Genomic DNA, 26,447 nt, shown 5'->3' with positions numbered 1-26,447 from the left:
TATTATACAAATTCCTCTGTTAATCTCATCACCTAATAACCAGGGTTAACAAGCTCAAAGCTGTTTCAGTGACTTGGGGGTACTTAATTCTAGTTTCTGTTGTTGGGTTTGGCCACAAGGATTGCCTACTATGGAAAAATGTAGAATTTGCTAAAGGTAGTTTTCCAGGATAGCAAAATGAATCTTTTGCAGATGAGTTCCATTTTTCTACTGCCCAGGCTTCCATCATCTGAATTGCAATCCACTGCAACTTGGGTTGCTTCAGGTCTGGAGCTTCCCAAAGGTTTTAGTTGGTACTTTTGGTGAATCTTTCATGAGGGCTTTGTGAAGTTAGGGTTTTAGGTGTATATATACCTGGCACATAGTAGGTGCTTGTGTTTGTTAACCTCTGTGATAATATCTGTACTATCACCAAGTTTATAGTGGTGTTGTAAGCATCAGACTTGATAATATACCTGAGGCATTTAATCCATTATTATTTCTATAACACATTTGAAAGTCATGATTGCATGAAAGTATGGAGGGAAAGAACCTTTTTTCTGGGCAAGGTGTGAAGAGGATAGAGGATGGGGGAATGCTTTGTGGAAGAGATAACAGCTGAGCTGAGTCTTGAAGGATGCGCATTTCAGTGGGATGTTGACTGGTACAGGTGGAAGGGCCTTGGCAAATAGGCCTGTTTGGCTCTAATATAGATTATGTGAAGGCAAATAATGTTAGATGAAGTGGGAATGTTGACTGGAGCCAGATTGCAGAGGGTTCTGAAGGCCAGGCAAAGAAGTTTGGACTTTATTCAATAGGCAGTGGGGTAGTAGAGTACTGTTTTGCTGAGATCTTGTATTAGGAAAATTACCCTGGCAGAGTGAACTGGAGGCAGAGAGACCCATGGGGATTTATTGCAATGGCCCAAGAATGAGGTAATGAGGGACTAGACTAGGGTGACTGCAGTGGGAATGGAAAGATGACACTTTGGGGAGAACCATTGAAGGTTGAATTGAAAAGACTTTGTGACTGATGGAATGTGGAGGGGGACAGCCAGCTGCCAAAGATGACTCAAATGTTTTAACCATGCATGACTGAGATATTGTTGATTTCAAGCAATATGATTAAGACTTGGAGTTTGAGTCTCATCTCTCTTTTTAGCTGTGTGGTCTTGGGCAAGGAACTTCAACAACAAGAATACTATTAGCTAGCATTGTGTAGCACTTTAAGGTTTGCAAAACACCTTATAAATATCTCATTTGATTCTCACAACAATCGTGGGAGGTGGGTACTATTGTTATCCCCACTTTACAGATGAGAAAATTGAGGCTGAGAAAGATTAAGTGACACAGCTACTAAGTGTCTGAGTCTAGATTTGATCTAAGATCTTCCTGATTCCAGGTCCAGTGCTCTATTATCTCATCTGTAAAATGGGGGTCATAATACATGTATATTCTGCAGACTTTCTATGTCATGTCTCAGAAACTCTTCACCCTTGGGTTTCTCACACTAGAAATACTCTCTGCCCTCTGGCCTTTCCCTCTGATTGACTGGTTCCTCTCAGAGCCTCCATTCTAAGGAGGAGGACATCAGGCCAGCCATGTCTTCATTCCTTTCCAGGCTGTATTCCTAACTCTCTGGACTTTCTCTATCATGTTGTGGTTGGTAACAGGGTACGGGCACCTTCTCCTCCTCCCTCAGCCTTTTTTCAGTCTTCTTTTATATGTTGCCTTCCCCCATTAGAATGTAAGCTCCTTGAGGGCAGGATCTTTCATTTTTCACTTGTATTTTTATTCTCAGCACTTAGTACACTCATAGTAAGCATTTAATAAATGCTTCTTGATTTGAAGTACTATTTTCATTCACTAAGCCTCTCAGTGCTCCCAAGAAACTCTTTAAAACTTTACATACTTAGAGATGAGTTCTCTCTGGACTATTGTTATAGCCTTCCCCCTGAAGAGGCAGCTAAGTGACACAGTGAATAGAGTGCCAGGCCTCTAATCAGGAAGACCTGAATTCAGATTTAGCCTCAGTTACATCCTAGCTATATGACCCTGGACAAGTCACTTAACTTCTCTTTGCCTCAATTTCCTCAGCTGTAAAATGGGGATCATAAGAACATGTGCCTCCCAGGGTGGTTGTAAGGATCAAATGAGATGTTTGTAAAGTGCTTATTAGCACAGTGCCCGACACCTAGTAGGCACTTAACAAATGCTTGTTTTCTTCTTTCCTAAAGTCTCTCTTCCTCTCTCTACACAGCTGTCAAACTGAAATTCTTTTTAACTATAAATCTAACCGTTCTATGGCAGCAAGAGATGAGACAAGATTGGGAAGAATGATGGTCTCTTTGTAAAATAAACAATCATTGTTGCTGTGGCTTTCATATTGAATTTAGTGAAAAAGAGGATGGTTTTGTCTGAAGGTAGGTTCTGTGAAGCTGGGGTTTGATGGCACCCCAGACTTCACCCTAGGCTCTTCAGATAGAGTAAAGGCAGCACCAGAATCTCTGAGGAGCTATGGCAAGGGAAACTGAACCCAGCTTGGGTCCTGGATGTCTAAAAGCTAGTTGTCAGAGTCTCCAAGGAAGGACAATTTGATAAGGGGTAGTGGCTTAGATCTCCTCCTCATCATTCCCAGGGGCTTTTAGGCTAGTTACTTGCAGAAAGTATGGCATTTCACTTGAGAGGGAGAATTTTATAATTCCCAGAATTAATTGTGCTAGATGTACTATTTTTAAAAAACTGATTAAAAATCAGTTCATGTCCCCTCTATCCCACAAGTTGACTTTAGCACGACTTTGGGCCTCAAGAACCAGTTTGATGCCAGAGGATCACTTCATTGCACAAGGATCCTGGATTGGGACTTCAGTCTGGGTGCTGCTACTGACTTTTTGGACCATGGACAAGTTCCTTCCCTTTTCAGGGCCTTTCCTCATTTTGTAAAATCCGGAGTTGAAATATGTATTTCTGCTGATCCATTTCAGCTCTAAAACAGTCTGATTCTAGGTCAGTTTTTTTTGTTGTTGTTACTGTTTCTGCTTAGGGAAATTTTGTTCTTTAAAAGTGGATGCGTCAAATCCAGCCAGCCTAGAGATAAGGCTTGGAGTAAGTTTTACTCACTTGCCTTGCTCTCAGTGTGGGATTGAGTGGAAGGGAGGGGGATGCCTATGAATGAAATAGTGGAAGACCTAAGGATGATGGTCCTTGTAGGCCCAAGAGGAACTAGTGCTCTAGAAGTCTTAGATTAAAGAAAAAAACCCTCTTTTCCAGGTTATTTGTACTCAGAAATCTCAAGCGTGGTGGCAGCATAGATTTATTATAACTCTTTTTATGTCTTACCTACAGAGCTAGAAAGGATCAGGAAACCTCAGAAAGGGACCTTCAGCAGCAGCAGCTTGGCTGATATTTACCCAGTGCTTTAAGGCTTGCAAGTCATCTTACATACATTATCTCCCACGCCCTTAGAATAGAGAGTGTCCTAGCTAGAGAACATCTCTTTAGTCCTATTACCTCATGTTTACAGGTTAGGAAACAAACCCAGAGAAGGGAAGAAATTTGCCCAGAGTTGGTCACACAGTAAATTAGCAAAGCCAGAAATAGAGTTCAGCTCTACTTGTTCAGGAGAATTTTCTATTTCTATTCTTTTTCACCATGTTATCATCCTTTCTCATTTATCAACTGGTTAAATTCTCCTCACAAAATACCCCTGAAGTATCTTGGGCTGGGGTATTAACCTAAGATGTCTGTGTTCAGGGGAGGAAAAGAATTTTGCTTCCTGGTCCCTAGTCGAGTGGCCTAGGTGACAATTAGAATGTGGCTGGTTAATTCCTTGGCTACATTTTTCAAATAGAATCTCTAAGGTTTAGTGGAAAGAACTCTCTCCTTAGAGGCAGGAACTTAGGCCCTGAAATGATTCTAAGTTTACAGAATATTCTGTTCCTTTTCCAGTTGTGCTGATTGGTGACTCTGGGGTGGGGAAGAGCAACCTCCTTTCACGATTCACTCGAAACGAATTCAATTTGGAGAGTAAGAGTACCATCGGTGTGGAGTTTGCTACCAGGAGCATCCAGGTGGATGGGAAGACTATAAAAGCCCAGATCTGGGACACAGCTGGTCAGGAGCGGTACCGGGCAATCACGTCAGCGTAAGTTCAGCCTGCTCAGACACAAAATGTTGCCTATGTTGAGCTACATTTCATTCCTTAGCTTATTCATGTCTAGAAAGTTTCTTCAAAAGTGTTTCTTCCCCAGTGGAAGCAAGATTTGGGTCTAGCAAGGAAGATGCCAGAGTTTGTTTGCATTTCTGCAGGCTCAGTCTGTCCAGGGGCTCCTTCCAGCCCACAGGCCACCAGAACAACATTCCATAGAGACCCCTGGAAGAACTTCTTTGCTCTTCTTGTAGATATGAGTTGGAAACTGGTAGGGAAGAATTGCTGTTATCCTATTTTCAAAGTCACAGGGACACTGGAGGTGCTACTAAATGGTTTTCATGCAGTCATTTATAATGAACTCATTCTGTATTTTCCATCAGTGTTTCTATACAAAGTGGTTTTATGGGAATGTAAACACACTAGGTTGCCTCATATCAGTGTTAATCTTTAAGTAGCCTAAACATATATGTTGTTTACATAATAGACATTCTCAAGGATGTGTATAACTGAAAAAGGAGGTAAGTTGGTAGTGTACAGAGACTGAGGAATAGCAGATCATAACCCAGGCATTCCACTGTTATCTCTGAAATGTTAAAAGATATGGAGGAAAACCTCTAGTACATAAGGCAGATCCCCTGTGGAGGACTTGGTCAAGAACTGTGTAGGCTAGGAAGGCATGAAGGGCTACACTCTCAGCAAGTAGAAGGAGTACCCACCTCACAGAGCCAAAAGAATGGAAATATGTAATCCATTTATAGAAGCAAAATTTAGCTGGTGTCCCAGAAAGTTTAAGACCCCAAACTGCAAATAAGAGATTTTATTGAATTTGAGATTTTTCCAGCTAGGGAATCTTCAGTATAAGTTCCTTTCTGTTGTCTAGAATAGTGACTTCTCTTTAGGGAGTCACAGGTTCACTAATATTAGATAGTTGCTCTTAGTCCTGTACTTCCTAATAGTCTAGTGACCCTGACACCCAAGCAGTGACCTCCCTAGTGGAAGGCCCGCCTTTTGGGAGTGCAGTGTATCTCTACATTGGGTTTTGAATGGATCTTCCCTTTTAATTGTTACACATGAGGTCATCATATAACATGCTCAGCAATAGGATTTATTGGCTGTCTCTGATAATGTCATGTTGTAGGTAGTGGGATTCAAGGCAGACTAAAGAGGCAGACCAAAAAGCCCTCCAGAGAGGAACAAAGCATAGGCCTGTCTGGCTCCTAGCAAAGAGGCTTCAGCCTCTGACAATCAGTGCCCCTCAAAAAATCCTTGTGGCTAAAAGGGAAAAGTATAGGATGGGTCAGAACTAATTGAATGATTGGATTGACATCAGCCTGGAGGGAGGTCTCTGTTGGCTGCTGCCATAGGTCCTGATGCTTGACACTGCTTTTTATAATACTTTTTGTCAGTTATTGGGTGAAGACACAGATGGCAAATTTAACTTACCAGATTTGAAGCTGGAAGGCTAACTAATAAGAAAGTCAACAGAATGAGGATCTTTTCTAAAAGTACTTTTTTAAAAGAAAATTCACATTTTATTTGCAATGAAATAAACTATACAAAAATTGTTTTTTCCTGGGGGCAGCTAGGTGGTACAGTGAATAGAGCATCGGCCCTGGAGTCAGGAGGATCTGAGTTCCAGTCCAGCCTCAGATGCTTGACACATTTACTAGTCGTGTGACTTTGGGCAAGTCACTTAACCCCAATTGCCCTCCAAAAGCAAAAAAAAAAAAATTGTTTTTCCTCACCAAAAATAACAATAATATTTTCCTCATTAAGCCTAGTTAAACCACAGAATTCTAATTTGCAAATTCTCCAGGTTAAAAAACACTTTTGTAGGGGTGGCCAGGTAGCACAGCAAGTAAGAACACCAGCCCCAGAGTCGGGATGACCTGGGATTGAATCCAGGCTCAGACACTTAGCACCCACCCAGAAACACCTGGCTGTGTAACCTTGAGCAACTCACTTAACCCCAATTGCTTAGGGGCAGCCAGGTGGCGCAATGACGGGATGACCTGGGATCAAATCCAGGCTCTGATACTTAGCACCACACCCAGAAATAACTGGCCTTGTAACCTTGAGCAAGTTACTTAACCCCAATTGCTTGGGAGAAAAAAAAAAAAAACACTTTTGTAGACTAACACCAAGAGTCCTGAGGTTCACCATTCCTTACAGGCACTTGATTTGTAACCTTATGCCCTTTTTCATTCTCTGCTTTGGACTATAATTGTGTACCTCTCATTTCTCCCGTCCCCCACCCTTCCCCCTCCCCATCCAGTTGGTATATGTTTGTTTAATTGACTTTGTTGAGGCTGCTTCTCGGACAATGGACATAGAGATCAAAACTGAAGTTTTTCCCAGCTTGGTTGGACCTGCCAGAGCTTGCTTTTCACAGACATATCCTTTGAGAATCTGGGGTCACCAACACATTACTCTCTGGCATCAAGGGATCTTCGTGGTTGCGAGGGATCAGATGAGGCGCGGTGTGTATGGAAGTACTAAGTCATAAAATGCCACTCAGCACCAAGACATTTTTACTCTAAAATCTAGAAAGGGAGGTAAGGTCTGTACTAAGTAACAACCCTGTAGGACAGGGTGTGATCCAAGCACCAGATGACTGACACAGACTATTAGAAAAGCATGGAAGAGGGAGTAGAGAGAACAGGTTCTCCCCGCTGGGGGGCCTCAGAGGCCAGCTCACCCGCCTGCCTCCCGCGTGGTGGGAGTCGCCTCCTCAGCACCCTGGGTATGTATGTAACCTTGGCGTGTGTTTCTGCCTTCCTTCTGCTTTCTGGTTAATGACTGAAAGAAATTGGGTCACACTTCTGCCCATTTTCTGAGCGCTGCTAGATTCCTTACTTTTTTATATTCACACCTGGCTTAATTTTGGTAATAAGTGAGGAGAATGGGTTCTCTTACTTTTGGTCCCATTGCACAAAGAGTGTAGATGTCAGTGGGACTTGGTCAAAAGTCAGAGGTCCTTGGGGATCACCTAATCCACCCACCCATCCAGTTCAGGAATCTCATCTGCAGCATTCCTAACAGGTCTAGCCACTGCTGGAGTACCTGTAGTAGGATCTTACAAGGCATCTGTTTCATTCGGGGCCAGTTTTCAGTGTTAGAAGGCTTTTCTTCATAATGGGCCAAAGTCCGTCTCCCCATATTTCCTCTACCTTTACCTCCCCTGCTCCCACCAGTGGTCCTAGTTGGGTCCTTTTTGCCCATGATAGTCTGTCAGACAGTTGAAGATCGTGATTGTGCCTTTGCCTCCAAATCTTCTTTAATCTTCTTATGACGGTGTCCCTTCCTCAGCTTGGTTTCCCGTCACTGTTTAGGCTCCGTTATATATCCTATCTTAAGAGGGATATTTATGGAGTATAGTAGAACAGTTATCTTCTTTGATTTGAACACTGTAAATCTTTTAATTCAGCCTAAGATTACTTCTGTTTTAGCTGACAATGTTAACCAGCACTTTTGGCTCAAATTGAACTTGCAGTCCAGTAAAACTGCCAGTTCTTTTATATGACCTATTGTTTGGCTACACCATGCCCATTTTGTATTTTTTTGCAGCTCATTTTTTTACCCTAACTTCACATTTATTATCATTATAATTCATTATCTGGATTCTGCCCATTCCAGACTGTAAAGGTCTTTTCCAGTCCTTGTTTGGACATCTCTTCTTCTGCAGAAGATAAAAGACCCCTGTAGCAGCAAGCACCCCAAGCGCATCCTCAGGGTTTGCTGCCCATACAGGTTCTTGGATCTGCTTTGTTAAAGGAAAGCAACTCAAAATGGGTTAACAAGCTTACTTTAATCAGTCAGACATATATCGTTTACCTTGTTCAGGGGAAAAAGGTCAGCACCCCAAACTTCAAAATATACAGGCAGAATTATCAAGACATTAACAGATCAAGTAGACAGCTTTCCAAACTGTCCAACCATTACATCCATACCCAGTCAACATCTGGGTTTCCACATCTGGGTTTTTCAAAGCTGGGGGACTCTCAACAACGGCTTCCCAGAATTCAGATCAAATCACAGAACACTTCTCAAAGTGAGTCCCAAAACAAAGCTACACATCAGGGCTTATATAGCCTTCTCCTGGCTCAGAGAATGTAACAACCTTATTGACTCACTGGCCAATCAAGAAGTATCTACTGAAAAACAAGCCTCCCTCCCCAGGCTTCAAATGCATTTTAGCCTAGGGGCAAGGAAGATCTTCCAAATTTGCATTCCCATTACAACCCCTTGCTCCTGAGTGAAGGTAAAGGCCAGAGGTCCTGATGACATATTCTTAGTAAGAGGGTACTTGGAAAGCCCTGTCTACTAAGGATTGTAAATGTTCTTGCTGGACTAGAGAAATCCTAGTCCTTTTTGAGAGAAGGGAAACTCTTGATTGAATCTTCCCTTCAGTGGGACAGACCAGGTCAATTTGAAGCAAGACACCGTGACAGAATTTTGATAGGAGAGAATCACTGCTAATAGTAAGAAACTAATGCCCCCATCTGTGCACCCTGTTTCTTTCCTTTTTGAACATGTGCTTGCTGTCAAAAGATCACTTTCCTGGGGGTGGCTAGGTGGTGCAGTGAGTAAAGTGCCGGCCCCAGAGTCAAGAGGACCAGAGGTCGGTTCCAGCCTCAGATACTTCATTCACACAGACACAGACACAGACACAGACACACACACACACACACACACACACACACACACACAACTAGCCGTGTAACCTTGGTCAAGTTACTTAACGCCAGTTACCCTCCAAAAGGCCAAAAAAAAAAAAAAAGATCACTTTCCTTGATAATAGTAGTGATTCCTGAATGAAAGTCCAGACCCTAGCTTTTAATATCCTGGCCTATGTGAGGGCTGGGGGACAGCTCTATCATTAACACTTCTGACTCTAGTTCATTGATATTGAACAAAGGGGTCAACACTGCATTTAGTCTTAAACTATAGAGTTGCCTTTATCATTATTACAAGTATATCCCTCTGAGATGTGAGTAAAATTCAGTAGATTCAGTCTTAAAATGCTGTAGTATGCTGCAAGAACTTGGAAGTACTAACAAAGTCCTAGAATTCTTTCTTGTACCCCGAATATATTGCTACCCTACAATAGAATCTGTATAACATAATTTGTGTATATGCATATCTTGGCATACTTACTTGTTGAAGTTTTTCTGACAGCAAAGCTAGCCACCATTTTCCTTCTCTCCTTTCTCTTGCTGACCTTGTAGATATCTCTGAGCCTTCCCAAGCTGCACAGCCCTTCTAAGATAAACACTGGGCTCCTTGTTTATTTTCCTTTAAACTGTAAATAAACCTAGCTAATATCTTTATCAATTACTGATTATTAGATGGGCATGTGTGGAGGGAACCACTCTGAATGAAAACCTAAACTCTTTTAATATCCCTGTACTATATGAGGGCCCAGGGAGGGTCCTATCCTTAATACCTCTGCCTCTACAAGAGTGAAAGACATACCTGATGTCCTTGAAATTCTTGCCTTTTCAAGATGCCTACAGTCCAGTTATAGGCAAAGTATCCTCAGTTTGACAGCCTACTGCAGCTGTTAAGCAGGAATGTGGCATTTAATCTTATTACCCCTATAACTGTGATTGCCATTGATCTGAATAGCTCCTTAGAGTTACAGAGTGCTTTCATTGATTCTGATGACACTTATTACATAGACATAGCAGATAATATTTTCCCTAATTTATAGATGTGGACATTTAAGCCTTAGGAAAGGTAAGTGACTTGTCAAAGGTCATATGGCTAATGAAATGTGGATGAAAGTGGCACTAGGAAACAGGCTTTGAGACTCCCACGTCAATCTTCTTTCCAGACTGTGAGGCTGCATTGTGCAGCTGGCGCTTCAGTGATTTTCCCCAGTTTGGGAAGGATTGATTCTTTTACCTGACTGTAGATGACCATTGAGTTAGGAGACAGGAGGTTTGGTGGATGGGGCTAGGGTATGTAGAATAATTCTCTCATTGGCTACAAGATCTGTGATTCCCTATAGACTGAGTATATGACTGACCACATTTGATATGTGAGGGAAAGGGATAAGGGTATGTCAAATAGATGCAGAGTAAATATAAAGTTTCAAAATCATTGGTTAAACAGGAGAACATTAAACTAGGGAGAGTAGAAAAAAATTTCTCATGTTGGACTTGGCACCTGAATTGTGCTTTCAAAGAAGTTGTATTTCAAATAGGTGCTAACCTGTGCAAAGAAATGGAGGTGGAAGATGGAAGTCCGTATGTAGGAAACAGCAAATAGGTCAGAAATGGATCATATGTTAATGTGTGTGAGGAAGAGCAGTAATGTGAAATCAGTCCAGAAAGCTAGGTAAAAGCCAGATTGTCAAGGTCTCAGATGCCACACAGAAGGGGGTGAGAATGGGGAACCCTGAAGTTTCTTGAGCAAGGTGGTGACATGGTCCATCCTGTGTTTGAGGAATACTAATTTGATAGTTTGTGTGGAGGAAGGATTGGAGAGGTGAGGGAGACTAGAGGTAGGGACCAATTCAGAAGCATGACCATGTGACAGATAATTAGGGTTGGAAATAGACTGGTAGATATGGCAGTGAAGAGATGAGAGATATGATAGGGTTTAGTCACTGATTAAGTATGGGGAGTGAGGGAGAGTGAAGAATCCCAGGTTGTGAACCTAAGTGACAAGGAGGAACTGCCACAAAAATAGGGAAATTAGGAAATGGCATGGGTCTTGGGAGAAGATCACAAGTTTTGTTTAGAAACTGTTGAGTTTGAGATCACTTTGGGACATCCAGGTAGAAATATCTGGCAGGCTGGAAAGTGGTGGTACATCAGGATACATAGACTTGGCAAGTCATCTGCATTACGAGAAGAATTTAACCTGTGGAAACTGGTGAGAGCACAGACTATCCAAGAAATGAGAAGAGGGCCTAGGATTGGGTCCTGAAGTATAATCATACTTTGAGGGCGGAGACATGGATGATAATCACAGGAGACAGAGAAAGAAAGGTCACTCTGGTAGAAGGAGAGCCAGGAAAGCACAGTGTCTCAAAAAACCCAGAGAGGAAAACTTGCCTTGGAGGAGGGGGTGGGGAGCAGTGTCAGATGCTGCAGAGTTGTCATGAAGGCTGAGGCCTGAGAACAGCTTGTTGGGTTTAGTAGTTAATAAGTCATTGATGCACCCTTGGTAAGGGCAGTTTCACATGGGTGGTAGGGTAGTTAGAAGTTAGATTGCAACAGGCTGAGAAGTGAAGGCTAGTTAGAAGGCTGGGAGTGCATTCTTTTTTGATAGTCTTTAAGTAGAGGCTGAATGAGCACTTTACAAAAGGGGAAACTGAGGCCAGAAGAGGGAGAACAGACAGCAAGGTGGGACATAGCTAGGAATAGAAGCTGGTGTTCCTGACTCCCAGGTTAGGGCTGCAATTGGTAGAGATTTCTGTTCAGGTATGTGTTGGACTAGATGACTTCTGAAGTCATGTCCAACTCAGATTTTGTGATTCTGTACATGCCTGATGAGTAAATTTCCATGAGGGAACAAAGATATGGGAGAAAATAGCATTAGAGTATGTACTTGTCAAAGGAAGTAGTCTTGGGTGGGTGAGGACTTGGGGACCTTGGTGGTGTGGGGCCAGAAAGCATGAGAAGTACCTTACTTTTATGGGTTATATTTGGAGCTCTGTGATCATTGACTTCAGGCAGCCCTAGGTAAAGTAGTTCCTGGCTCTAGTTCTGGGTTTTGTTTTACTCTCTGGTTTGTAAAGAACACATAGTGCTAGAATATAACTTGAAGCAAAAGCCAGTGTGGTTACTTGGCCAAATTAATATTCTGCTAATCTTTTCTTAGGTACTACCGAGGGGCTGTGGGAGCCCTGTTGGTCTATGACATTGCAAAGCACCTGACATATGAGAATGTGGAACGTTGGCTGAAAGAACTCCGTGACCATGCTGACAACAACATTGTGATCATGTTGGTGGGGAACAAGAGTGACCTGCGCCACCTCCGTGCTGTGCCCACTGATGAGGCCCGGGCATTCGCAGGTGGGTGGCCTTGGTCTAGGAGCACTCTGGAAGGTGGGGAACTTGAATCTAGGAGCTTTCTCTGCCCTGCCCTGGGATTGAGCTCAGTGCCTTCAACTCAGTTCAACCAACACTTGCTTAATCCCTTGCTCTTGTGCAAGACCCTGTACTAGGTATCTGAGTAGAAAGATTAAACATGACTTGGTCTCTGTCATCATGTAACTTATTATACTGTAGCAGAGGGAAATAATAATTCTTTGGTCTAGAGTATTTTAAGATTTACAAAGCACTTTCCTCACAATAACACTGTGAGGCTAGGTAGTACAATTATAATTATTTCCATTTTGTGTATAAGGAAACTAGTGCTCACAAGGGTTGTGACTTGCCTGCAGTTAGAGCTTGTAGGTGTCAGCGGCTAGAATCAAATCCAGGCCCTCTCATCCCTGGTTCCATGCTGTCTTAACTGTGCCTTGTTGTGTTTCAGGAAACTTTCCTCTTTTTTTCCCCTTAATGTAAAAAGTAGTAAAACTGGTCCATTTATGAGATGCTTCATGCTTAAAAAAGTTTTCCCTTTGCTCAGAAAAATCTTCTACCTATTAGGGAGAATAAATACTTTTGAGTGGAAAAACTCAGCTAAGTATATGCATGTGAGTCATATGAGCTCTGGGTTAAATTTTAATGTAAAGGTATCAGCCTCTATGTGTTGAAAGTCAAGCCTTCTTTTTTCCCTCAGAGCTATGTAAATGTGTGCCATTCTTGACACAGTTATAATTCTTTACAGAGTAAATCCTGTTTTCTCATTGACTTCGTCTTTTCTTTAATGGTTGGTAATGTTTTTAATAGGCCTTTGCTGAAATGCCTTTCGCTTCCAGAGCAAGGCCATCAATACCCTCTAAACTCACCCTAAGTTCTGAGTTTGTACCTATCTTACAGACTTTGTCCCACGTGCAGTTTTCCTCATTTGTGTGGACTTGGCAAAACCTCCCATCACCTTCTTGCATGCTAAGAGATTGTTGAGTTTGCACTGGGTGATGGTTGTAGGTCAGAGCTTTTCCCTGGGGCGTATATATACCCTGTCAGTAGGGAAGAGAGAGGAGAGAGAAGATTGAATCATAGTTGAGATATTGAAAGGGTTGACTCCCAATTAAAGGAGCAGTAATAGGTTTCTCTATCAAACAACAGTTTCTCTCATGACAACTACTTTGCTTATGTATCCATTTCATAGATTCCCATTTCCCACATTGTTATTATAGTAGGACTCTGGATAATATTTATAGGTTGTATATCGATGAGCCTCACTTTACAATATACAGACATACTTACTTCAGTGTTATGTAATTATGTTGGCATGGGTGGATAATCCCTTTTGATGCAGGTCAAAATACCTTCAGTACTTAGTTTTAGAAAGTTGCTCTGATTGAAAAATTCATTACTTTGTGGTCAAGCTGGTATTGAGCCTCTCTATACTTAACTGGTCCAGTCCTCAGCCCAGAGCCCTGTGCAGCCCCTGGGGCCTTCTTCAGTTTGGTTGGGGGCTGCCAGACCTGCTCACCCACTGACAGAACCTTTGGGATCCCAGGGTCGCCTCTATGCCATAACAGTCATTCTAGGAGGACTTTTGGAAAGGGTGGTTACTCCTGTAAATCACAACATATGCACAGATATATGGGGGAAAAAATTAACTGGGCCTGAGATTTCATTAGTATAAGGAACTCCTGGCAAGAAATTCCTTCCAGCAGATCAGCTGTGCTCTGTAACTTGTAGTATTAGAGATTTGTCTGGGGCACTAAAGCTAAGGGCTTTGACCCAGGAGACATATCTAATAGATGTGAGCAGCAGAACTTGAATTCAGGTTTTCCTAACTCTGATGCTGTCCACTGTGGTAAACTGCCTTTCCAAATATACACACACAGAGACATATAAACACAGACACACACACACACCCCCTCCTGTATTCACTGTAAGAATAAGAGAAAGCTCTTGGGGCCTAAAGGTAAACAATATTTAGAGACTCCAGGGTCAATTAGTGAGGCATTCAACAAACATTTACAGTGTGACCAGAAGCAGGTAGAGGAGGAGAGAGAGATCTGCAGTGGCCTATGAAACCCATGAGGAGAGACTGCAGTATAAGGAGAAAGAGCAGCCTGGCTGCCCAGAAGCAGAGGGGAGATTGAGCTAATGAGAAGGAAGGAAGCTCCAAAGGTAAGTCTTTAGGAGACTGAAGAGGAAGAGGAGAGAGGTCTGCAGCTGCCTTTTGCTTGGGAGGCTATGAAGGCTCTTTTGGAATGTGATCTGCAAGCTGAAGAAAGGAAAAGGGAATGCATTGTGGAAGGGCAAGATGATGAAACAATAAAGCTCCTGAAAATGAATGCTGAGGATGCAGAAAGAGAGGAGATGGGGAGAAAAGGAAGAATCTAGATCGAAGCTTTGCACTTTCTTCACCTGCCCACTTACCTCAGGATTACTGGTCAGCCGTACAGATTAAATCAGATTGTGGACACTACAAAAAACTGAAAAAAAATGATGGGGAGAGTTCTTTGCCTCATCTAGTACCATTCATGGAACACATAGGCCTTCTACAGAGGATACTGGTAGAAGGATTACACATTGAGAAAAACCTAGCTGGAGATGTGCTTATGACAATGACTGATAATAACAATATTAATGAAAAAAAAATGCCAAGTTCAACAAGAAGACAGAGATTTTATGGAAGATGTACAGATGTAGCCAAACAAATGGGGAGAGGAACAGCTGTCCAAAGTCCCTTCAGGAAATATTTGGAGGAACATGGTAGTAAAGTTGAGCCTTCAGTCAAATTGCAATCACTAAAGTATGCCAATAGAGAAGGATTTTACCCTTGCGTTCAGCATTCAGATGCATTTTTAAGTTTCATACTTGGAAATAATGCAGTTTATTTTAGGAAAAAAATCCAACTTGTAGAGGTTTGATAAATCTTTTTTTTTCCATTGTTTACTCATTTCCCCAGCCTATTAGTTGATTTTTATCTCTTTGTTAAGGTAGGGCTCTGCTTCCAGGGTGGAGGGCGCACTGTCCCAAGCTTCAGGGATTTTGCGCAGCTCTTTTCAGAGATTCTTCTAGGGACTTGTGAGTTTTCATTCTTCCAAGGTCTAAGGAGAGGTATTTACTACCCTAACGGCCTGTGCACTGGTCCGTAAGCGACCCCAGGCACTCTTTTCTGCCCTAGAACTATGAAGGGGGTCCTCCCTCTGCTGTAGCTGCAAGCTCTGCTGTGCTAGTGCTCTTCCTGGCCCTGGGCCTGCTCCTCAGGACCAGGTTCCTAGTATGGGCAAAGCAGCAAAGTCCTGCCTCAGTGCTAGCAGAAAGACCCTGTAATCTCCTTCTGACCAGTCATCCACCCCCCTTACCATCTGTGGTCTGAGAGTTCCAAAAGCAGCTGCTGTTGCTGATGTAATCGCTCCCAAGGCCTGCTCCAGGTTTTCTGGGGCCCCAGTGTATGCTGGTGCTGCACTGTGTTCCTCTCTCACCCGGTACAATAGCCTTTTCCTGTCAACCTTCCAAGTTGTCTTGGGCTGGAAATTTGTTTCACTCCATTTTTTTTTGGTAGGTTCTGCTGCTCCAGAATTTTGTTTAGAGTCATTTTTAAAGGTATTTACAGGAGTTTGGGGGAGGAACTCAGGCCAGGCCCTGCCATGTTGGCTCTGCCTCTGAGATTTGATAAATCTTTTTTTTTTTTTTGCTTTTTTTTGGAGGGCATTTGGGGTTAAGTGACTTGCCCAAAGTCACCCTGCTAGTAAATGTGTCAAGTGTGTGAGGCCAGATTTGAATTCAGGTCCTCCTGACTCCAGGGCTGGTGCTCTATTCACTATGCCACCTCGCTGCCCCTAGATTTGATAAATCTCGATCAGGACATTTTTCCCCACATAGTGGACTTGGTATGCAGTCAGACTTAGAAGCAAGTCCCATCTCAGGTACTTAACAGCTGGAAAACCCCAAAGTCATTTAAGCATATTTCTTCATCTGTAAGATGGGGATGATATTTCGTATCTACATCACAGGGATCTTATGAGGCTCAAATGAGATAATGAATATAAGATTCTTTGTCATCTTGTAAAGCCGTACTGGAGTTATGGCTTTGTGAGTGAAGATGAATATAAAAAAATATGTTGTGAGGGTAGAAGCAAGCAGACAACAAATTAGATATGATAAATGAGCCCAGGATGCCATGGAGGTTGGGCACCTGGCTTATGAAAGCTGGAAGAAGGTAGGAAGATTTGGGGGGAAAGATAATGAGCTGTATTTTTCAGGATGTTGAATTTGAGGTGCTTCTGATATGTCTGGTCTGAGATGTCCAAAAGGCAGCTGATAATGGAGGACTGGGGTTAGGAAAGAGGCAAGGCTGGACAAATAGATCTGGGAATTATCTGTATGAAGGTGCTATTTGAATCCATGGGAGCTGATAAGATCACCAAGCAAGATATTAAAGAGGAAGAAGAGAAGAGGGTTGGAAACCTGTGGTTAGTGGAAATATCCTGGAGGAATATCCAGCAAAAGAGAATGAAAAGCAATGGTCAGATGGGAAGGAGAACCAGGAAAGAGCAGTATCATCAAAATCTAGATAGGAAAGAGAGGGTAATCAACAGTGCCAAGAGTTGTGGCTTAAGTAAAGGAAGTGTGTGAATTGGGATTAGAATAAGTTTTGGCAATTAAGTGATCATTGGGAGCTTTGGAGAGAGCAATTTCAACTGAATGGTGAGGTTGGAAGCAAGATTGCAGAAGATTTAGAAGTAAATTAGAATAGAAGCAACTAGTGTAGACCATTTTCTCAAGGAATTTAGTGGAGAAGATGAAGAGAATTATAGGGCAGTAGCTGGCATGGCAGGATCACTGAAGGGTTTTTAAGGATGGGGAAGACATAGGCATGTTTGTAGGCAGCAGGACAGAAGCCAGGAGATGGAGATTGAATATTATAGAGAAAATGGAGAGGATAGAGTGAGCAATCTGCTGGAGAAAATAGGAGATGAGGCAGTCAAAGGTGCATGTAAAGGGGGTATATTTTGGCAAGGAGAAAGTCCACTTCTTGGTGTGAGAGAGGGGTGAAGGAAGACACAGGAGATGTCTGAAGAAGGAGAAGGGGGAAAGAGGGATCTCTTAACAAACAGCCTCAATTTTTTCAGGGAAGTATGAATCCAGGTCCCCAGATAAGAAGGTGGGCGAAAGTGGTGCTCTGGAAGAAGAGTGTTTGGGAAAGCCACGATTGTGAGTGGGATAACAAATGGGTTGGTGGAGTAGAAAAGCATTGCCTTCCAACAGTGAAGGCCCAGGTGAGATTATATAACATAAATTTGTAGTAGGCCCAGTTTGTGATTTCTTCCAGTGCCATGCAGAGCAAAGGCCATCATGGTGTGAGCAAGTCAGGGTTGGAGTTGAAGATCAGGATTGGTAGCAAGAGATAGTACAAAACTGAACTAATTCACTAAGGGGTTATGGTAAGGAAGGGAGGATATTAGGATGTTCCGAGGCACTAACTAAAATTACCTTCTCTTGTTTCAGAGAAAAACAATTTGTCTTTTATCGAGACATCAGCATTGGATTCAACCAATGTGGAAGAAGCCTTTAAGAACATTCTTACAGGTGAGCCCTGCCTTGGCCTGGGGTGGGCGTGGCATGCGCATGCCAGGGCTGATTAAACCTTGGCCTGAAGTGGGAATCCAAGAAGCAATTCAGTGGTTTTAGTGGCAGAAATTATGAATAGCTCATACATTATCTATAGCCCCTTCTGCTTACAAAGTGCTTTTTATCCAGTAACTCATTTATTCACTAATCTAAGAATTAAAACCAAAAACTTTTAGTCACTAAAAACAGCTTTGCAAAGTCAAAGGAGCTGTGGCCTCGAAAGTCAGAAGGCCTGGGTTCTAGTGCTAGGTACATTGCCAGGTCTACGTATGACCTAAGGTAAATCTCTTTCCCTCTTTGGATCTGTTTCTTTCTTTATAAAATGAGGGTTTAAACTAGGTGGTTTTTAAGGATCCCTTCCAGCTCCAACATTCTTGGAAATTCTGTAATAAGAAATACACCATGGGGCAACTACTTAACACACACACACACACACACACACACACACACACACACACAAAACTAGCTGTGTGACCTTGGGAAAGTCACTTAACCCCAATTGCCCTCCAAAAAGCAAAAATAAATAAAAAATAAAAATGACTGAAGGTTATATTTAGCAACAGCACTTGTTTAATTGTTTGGAATTTCCCCCCTCTTCCCTGTTTCCCCGCCTTCCCCCCCAACCCTCTCACCCCCATCTAATGTTTGGGTTTGAATGGTCCTAGTGGGAACCAGCAACATATTTATTGGAAGAAAGCCCACTCTAGAGGTTTTAGATATTTATTCACAACTCTTCAGCTGCTTCAATCAGATCCTGAGAAATTCTTCTCTATGGGGCGGCTAGGTGGCGTAGTGAATAGAGCACCGGCTGTGGAGTCAGGAGGACCCAAGTTCAAATCTGGCCTCAGATACTTAACACAAAAACCAGCTGTTTGACCTTGGGCAAGTCAGTTAACCCCAATTGCCCTCCAAAAAGCAAAAAAAAAAATTCTTCTCTAAATGGGACAGTCATAGTAATTCTCTAGATGTGGAGTTATTGTAAAACTGTAGGATATGGCCAGAATAGTATTTCCTCAAAGATTTTTGATGAAATTAAACTAGTATACATATGTAAGTCAGCCCATTGTCTATCCCTAGTTTGTATGCCATGAATACATTTAGGTCCAGGAAGTGGAGATAGGAGATGCCCATGGGAAACACACAGTTCTGCAAAAGCAATAGATAGACTGTGGCACTCCTTGAGATCGAGGTGATTCTCGTGTCTGTATTTGACATTCAGAGCCTAAGTGGCTCCAGCTGATGGAATGTACTGTTACTGGGAGGGTGGCAAGGGTGGAAGTAGGGTATAACCTGTTAGGACAGAGGTATGCCCAAGTAGGACAACTTTCTGTCAGTTTTCTAGTACATTTAGATAACCTGGCACGTAAATAATTACCCAAAGCAAAACTCAGGGGAAAATGAAAATTAAGGGTTGGTGGGAGCTGGTGAGGGCTGGTGAGATCAGCCAGAAGTTGGAGTTGCCAGGGATTCAGTGAATGGGATATGGAGGCTGTGGTGTTTTCAACCCTTTGTACCTTGTCAACTAAACTGTTACTTCCAGAAACTCACTGCCCTTGTGGGATGCCAGTACTAGTTATGTAGCCCAGCATCTTTTATTGCCAGGAAAGGTCATATTGCAGAGGGAGGTCATGTAAGATCCTGGTCCCTGTGCCTGTGTTACCATTAGGGTTATGCTACATAACCCTAACCCCTGGGGTAGGAAGGACAGGAACTGACCAGATTGGGCAGAGCTGGCCCCTGGGAGAAGAGAGTGATCCAGAAATGCCTTTGGAGAGTGATTCTGGCCCCATCCCCATCCCAATCCTCAGGCTTCCTCCAGAAAGCCCCTGGCACCCTTCCCTAGACCTTCAGTAGGGTAGGCAGACAAGTCTAGGTGAAGGTATTACAGTAACTCAAGAAGGTTCATCACTTCCTTCTTCCAGAACCCCATTGCTGTTTTTACTAAATAGCTAACTGCTTTGTGGTTCAGCCATCTCAGAAAATAAACGAAACAGAAAAAGCCTGTTAGGTAGGTGGTATTATTATCCTCATTTTACAGTTGAGGAAATTGAGGCAAACAGAGGTTAAGTGACTGGCTCAGGATCCCTTCCACATAAATGTTCTTTTGTGTCCCCCAAAGCTAACTTAGCATGACATGCTTGAAGCATGTATGAGAAGCACCTGACCTGTTAATATATGGAATTCCTCAAGCTCCTTAGTGAAGAGAGGGAAACAAAAACAAGAAACCCATCTTACAGATGGAAAATTGAGGCATAAATTAAGAATGGAAGTTTTGTGTGTTGGAGGTGGATTTGAAAATTGGTGTTAAGCTTGGGAGTGATGCCCCCTAATAACTCTGCTCCAGGGGCTGCCTATAAATGTAAATGGAAGGAGGGAGTCACCAGGACTACCCTTCGCTGTCTTCCTGGGCTCTTTCTTTGCTTGGGTATGTTTCTGCTCCTTGTCTTGGACAAGGAAAGGGACAAAAGGTTTAGCTCTGTGGGGCACAGCTTTGACCTGTGCATTTTTCTGCTGTCTTTGGCAGGTCCCTTTCCTGTTTTGCTAACCTAAAATCTGTATGCCCACAGAGATTTACCGCATCGTATCCCAGAAGCAGATTGCTGACCGCTCTGCACATGATGAATCTCCTGGCAACAACGTAGTAGACATCAGTGTCCCCCCCACCACTGATGGACAGAAATCCAACAAACTCCAGTGCTGCCAGAACCTGTGACCAGCTGCGCCCAGAGGCGCCTTCCCTGCCTGCCCTTACCTCGCTGTGCTTCAGTTAGAAACGTGTGTGCACGTCTTTGCAGTTATCTCCTGTGATTCAGTGACTCTTTGTCATCCTCGTTTCTTCCCCCATCCCCAACGTCCATTTTTGAGCATTAACTGTAGGCCCAACCTCCCTTTCCTCTCAGGCTCCCAGGGGAGTGGGTTGACCTTGGACCTGGTCTTGCAGGCTCTGCCCCCAGAGGGTGAGCCCTGGCTGCTCCCCTGGGCAGTGGCACTTGGTTGTCTAGCTATTGGTGGGAGGAGAAGGAGGAACCAAGACCTCATTTATCACGACTGAAGGAAGACATACTTATACTGATTTGCTTTTGCATTTAGCCCAACTTTTTCATAGACCCTTAGATCTCTGGGGAAGATGGGGAGCAGGGAAGGGAGGAGGTATGCTGAAATTAAAGAGGGAAAAAATCTTTTCCTCAGATGTCCTCTTGTGTCCATTTGGGATTCTGTGATGAGCATTGGGGTTCTCATTTGTTGGCCGAAGACCCATGGTGAGGCTGCTGGTAACACTAACCCCAGAGTTTCTTCCCTCACTCGTGGCTAGCCTCTGGGCCTGCTTCTAGGGAGAGTCATTGCTGGGTATCTCTTGCCCCAGGGCAGAGGCTCCTTGGGAACCCAGGGGCAGGCTGAGATGATGGAATGATTTGTCAACCACCAGAGAGAATCCTCTTCCTCAACCAGAACGTCCAGCAAGTGCCGGCCCTTCCTTTGTGGGCTCTCCCTCCTGTCCCAGAACCCTGACCAGCTTCAGCCAGTACAGGCCCTTGTTAATCTCCTTTCTGCCTACCATTCCCTTTCCAACTTGCCATCTTGCCTGAAACCCATTTGCAAGGGAAGCAATATTCTCATGTTTTGTATATAACTGCACTTAGAGTTTTGGGGTTTTGTTATTGTAGAAAAACATAGATTCTTTATACATTTTGTAAGATTTATGCCAAATCATAGCATCTCGACCCTTTCCCTCACCCTTTTATTCTTTAACAATTGACTCTCATGGGCTATAATTTTTCTTGACCTTTACTAAAATGTATGATTCTATTTCCTGTATGCAACTGTGTTCCTTCGCCCTTGTCTCATTTCCTCAGTGCCAGGATGCTTTTTGCAACATTTATACTTTTCCTGATGCCCACTAACCTCAGCAGCAATCTTGACCACTACACATCCCTGTCTGATACAACCAGAGAAACCCGATCACGCTCCCATATTCTAGCGGGTCAGGTTAAAGTTGGAGATGGCCCAGCCATGCAACGAGCTTGCCCCAGCTGTGTGCACTTGTTTGCATGGTACGTTGAGATTAGCCAAAGGAAGAGGGAGGACTGCTTAGCTGTGCCTTTGAGCATGTTGGCTGTAGGCAAACTAGTAGTATCACATGCTCTCACTGGAGTGGGATGCCCTACCCCACCCCCTTTGCATATTAAGACCTTGGTTGGCTTTTGCTAGTGGTACATCTTGTACCTCCCGAATGGGTGACAGAGGATAAGTGGAGCTAACATTCCAGGTATTGTTTGAAAGCTAGCTTTTGGAATAAGATGGAGGGATTTTTTCTTCCAGTTGTGCATGTAAAAGAAAAAGACATCTTCCCAAGGTTACTGGATAACCTGTTGGAGTTGGTCTGGGATCCTTGCCACGTGAGAACTAGTTCTAGAGCATTTAGCCTTGAAGGTACGTGTCCTGTGGATTCAGGAAGGTGTCGAGGGCCCTGGCCTTGTTGCTGCCCTATGTGGGAGGATTTGGTTGATAGGTCTACTAGGCTGATGTGGGGCTTGGGTTTCAGCCAGCTGCTAGCATTGGAGCACAAGCTGCTGCATGACTGGAGAGGAAAGCTTTTCCTCACATGGAATTCAAGGTATCAGAGGTCCCAGCATTGGCAGCAGGGTTGCTACTCTTTGGAAGTGACTGGAATAGAATGGATGAGGGTCCATCTGTGTTTTGGAATCTGTCTTACAGTGAATCTAAACTTTCACTGGCCTTAAAGGTGAGACAGAGCCTTAATCTCTGACCTGTTGGCCAAGTTGTGTTGGCTTAAAAACAGGCAGTATATCTGCCGTTTGGTGTAGTTTCTCTTCCTTGTCATCCCTGGACTGATTTTATTGTACTGGTCTTGTAAATTTATGGGGGAGTTTGCTCTTCATCAAGGAAAGCAAGTGATCTCTGGGCAGGGGAGGTGAAAGGAGGAGCCACTCAGGAGTCATTCATCTTGTTGGCCTCACAAACTGCCCCTCCTTTGAGGAGGAGTCTGACTCTGAAATGCTGTTTCTTTCCTTTGAAGTGCCCTGCTCCATGCCTGCATGAAAGTTCAGGTTGGGGCAGTATATTCAGTACTCCCAGGCCTTGTTCAAAGTCCCTTGACTTGCTTTTCAGCTCTATAGCAAGAAATTGTTCAGCCTTCAACAGTTAAATTGGGTCTTTCCCTTCAGACCCAAGGCTTGAGCTGAGACTGGAGCTTCATAGTATGGGTTGGTGGAAATTTTAACTTGGTGACATTCCAGGGCCTTCAACACTCCAGGAGTCAGTTGCTATTGCTGGCTTTGGGTAGGAAGGACTGTTCAAACTAGAACTGTTCAACTCAGTCCTTCAGCCTGTCTTCTTGAGATTTCTGGGAAAATGTAGAAATGGTTTTGTGGTTGTGGCAGGGGTGGAGTTCTAGAACTGTACAGGCACATTAATTATTCAAGATTCTAGCCTACCAAGACACCACCAGGTTATCTAACAGCCCAGTGACCACCCCTGTTTTTGCAGACCAGGGACTGTGTCACAGAAAGGGAAGACAGACTCTACCCTTCTTGGTTATGACTTCCTTTGACTAAATTATTCAAGTTTCACCAGCTTAGAGGCCTTCATATTACAGCCACTCTCCATAACAGTGTGAAGTGACTCTTAGCTATCCTGTCCTGGGCAGCTGTCTTCCAGGGCCCTGCTGCTATGTGATTTCTTGCCTGAGGGTGAAGATTAAGGCCTTTTATTTTATTTTATTTTATTTTTGGCCTCTTATTTCATTATCCCTTTGGATAATCCAAGAGTAGGGTCCCAGCTAACCTTGGCCATGAGACAAGCAGGCCTGGGTCCACCTGGTGCCTTCTGCTTAAGAGTTGGGGTTGGCCTTTCCCCACCTCTTCCTTGGTATTATTGGTACCCACTTCCACTTTGGCAGCATACTGCAGTCTGCTACTTGCTGACTTTCTTTGGCAGCTAACTTGCATCTAGGTATCTATGAAAGTTATTGCCTGGGAGAAGAGATTTCTAACCTATGTGGCAAAAGGCAGAAAATGTGAGTCATGTGGCTTGAGATATGCCCCTGAGTTCTGAGGGATTCAGTATCCTAGCTCCTGGGCTATTCTGAAAGATGCTTTTCTTTGTAATGACAGGCTGGCAAGCCATCAAGGGCCCTGAGCCAGTGAATAGCAGCTAAGAGGAGGTATGCCTGGAGTGGGGAGACTGACCAGAATCCCCTACTCCCCCCCTAACACCCACCTACTGGAATTACGGGTAGGGTGACTAAGCTAGCTGTAGGGAGTCTTCCTGACATAGAGCAAATTTCTGGGTGTGGTTAGGTTGGTCAATAGTGGACATTGCTGAGTAATTGCTACGCCTCAAACAGGCTTATTCTGCATGGGAAAGCCAGGGCTAGTGCAGACCTCTGTTCATTCATATATCTGTTTCTTCTGCTCCACAGCACTTGTATTTAGTTCAGTGCAACCTTTGTAAATAGAGCCCCGCATCCCTGGATTTGTGCATGGTTATTCTGTGTTGTGGATATAAAGATTGCCATACCAAAGTGTCTGTCTCTGCCCAGTCCTTCTCTCCCATAGAGAGGGGGTTGGAGGGGGGAGGGGGGAAAGGTGTTGGTGATGGTGATGAGAAAAGGGGATTAGATGGAAAGGATGATTACGCTGTTCCAGATAGTAGAAATAGGACTTGGTTGAGTTGCTCACTCCTTAAGGTGTACAGCTGCATCGGGAAAGACAGTATGTAAATCTAGCTACTCTGTTTTCAGGAAGACTTTCTTGATTGGCCAGAATGCACCCAACACTCCGCCTCGGGGTCCTTTTTTTCCTTCTAGACTTGAAAGCTGGCAATGGTGGCAGACTTTGAGTCCTACAAGATGGCATTGCGCTTATTTGAATTAACTTTAGTCCCCTTGTACTCATTGCAGAAAATGCCAATCGAACTCTCCTGCCTGACTTAATTGTGTGTTCAATAACTGGTCATCCTGGGAACACCTTAGACTGCTTCTACCCCAGATGAAGGAAGGAGGTCCCTGTCAGCTCCTGAAGGGTAATGGTTTGGGACACTGAGTTGAGGTCAGGTCACAAAAACTCAGAACTGCTGTCCTCAGTAGAGCCCCTACTTCCCCAAGAAAATATGCCATTGCCCTTACCCCTGGGATTGTTCATGTTTCTCTGTAATACCTCGAAGAAACCAAGAGTTGTTTGGAGTTAGAGGCTGACAGTCACCAGGAGCATCTCCCCATCCCTGCAAAGCTGGGACATACAGGTAAGATTGGGGTTTCCATAAAGGCCAGGATTGCCAATTTGGTGTGTTTTTGTAGACCAATTAGACTGATTCCAGTTCCCTGTCTTCTGGTGCATCCACCTTGCTTTCACTAGTCCAGCATCTCTCAGATGGATGTCATGGAGCTTAAGTGCTCTAACAGGAGTGTTGGCCTATTACTTGTCCTGAAAATACTTCAGAATAGAAGACCTTCCTTCTAAGGGTGGGGCTGGGTGTGTTATCATTGTAATAAAAAGATAACTTATTTCCATAGTTCCTTTATCAGAGCATAAGCAACGAGTGAGGTATTTTAAGGATTTAGAGTAAGAGTTCTTAACCTATGGGGATCTGTGAACTTTACAAAAATTAATAATCATTAATATAACTGGTTTCTTTTGTAAAACTATATTTTATGCAATTAAAAACCTTATTCTGAAAGGGATCCATAAACTTCACCAGACTGTCAAGGGGTCTACAATGATACAAAAAAAGGCTAAGAACCCCTGCTTTAGAGTTTAGGATTTAGGAATAGTGCTTCAAGATTGGCAAAGCATTTGACACACATGTTATCTGATCTTGGCAATATGGAATTGGAAGCAATTATCCTCATTTTACAGATGAAACTGACTCAGATCAGAGGTTGTGATTCTGCTAGGATCACATAGTAAGAATTTGAGGGGGCATTTGAGATTGGGTCTTCCTGACGTTAGATTTTTTTTTTATCTACTACAGTGTAAAGAACACTTGCTTTACAGATGAGGGAAGAGTCCTGAAGAGATTATGACTTGCCCCAGGGTTACAGGAGTAATAAAGGAGTAGCAGCAGGGTGAGAATTTGAACCTTAGACCACCGCATCCAGCTGCTACTTCGTAAGGGATTGTCATGATCTTTGGCTGCCAAAGGTTATTGGGCCTGACAGGGATTTATGCAGATAGGAGAGGAAGCGGCAGGAGCTGAAGTTGTGAAGGGAGGGTAGTGATGCTATGGAGGTAAAATGGTGTTTGAATCGCCTCCTTTTAGGCCAGAATCTAAAAACCACAGGTTCTGTACCAACACAAAGTCACTCTAAGTTAACATGGGAAGCACTTTGTAAACCTTTTAAAGTGCTACGGAAAAGCTAGCTGCAGATATAATCATGATGTTCGTAACAGCCGGGAGAAAACGTTGGTCTATAGGCATCGGAGGCCCCAGAGAAAGTAACTTGTCTGAGGTCACACACACTAAGTAGCGGACGTGTCTTCAGGTCAACTCTATTGGACAGATCTCTTCCAGGCAGGCTTCTAGTACTGCTCCATACCCTTTTCCGCCCTACCCTTCTGGGCAGGCGCGTGCGGTCAAGTCCTTGCTGCAGTTGCTCCTAGATTTCCCGGACCTGGGGGTGGAGCCTCATGCGCGGGG

At 43.6% G+C, this 26,447-nt stretch overlaps 1 protein-coding gene across 1 annotated transcript in view; it reads left to right on the top strand.

The window, feature by feature from the left end:
- The window catches only part of RAB11B (RAB11B, member RAS oncogene family), a 33,427-nt gene extending 12,448 nt beyond the window's left edge, over positions 1-20,979 (top strand). Inside the window, exons 2-5 of the mRNA XM_069098026.1 lie at positions 3,927-4,122; positions 11,962-12,155; positions 17,667-17,747; positions 20,357-20,979. Coding sequence (XP_068954127.1) covers positions 3,927-4,122; positions 11,962-12,155; positions 17,667-17,747; positions 20,357-20,502 — 617 coding nt within the window. The 3' untranslated portion in view covers positions 20,503-20,979. The remainder of the gene's footprint in view (positions 1-3,926; positions 4,123-11,961; positions 12,156-17,666; positions 17,748-20,356) is intronic.
- Positions 20,980-26,447: the final 5,468 nt, after the last annotated feature.

This window comes from Petaurus breviceps, unplaced genomic scaffold (assembly GCF_028583685.1).
Source record: "Petaurus breviceps papuanus isolate PSGF00001 unplaced genomic scaffold, PetGlider_PUasm1.0 103, whole genome shotgun sequence".
Classification (NCBI taxonomy): Eukaryota; Metazoa; Chordata; class Mammalia; order Diprotodontia; family Petauridae; genus Petaurus; species Petaurus breviceps.
The sequence above is the reverse complement of the archived record's forward strand: the minus strand, read 5'-3'. Positions and strand labels throughout refer to the sequence as shown.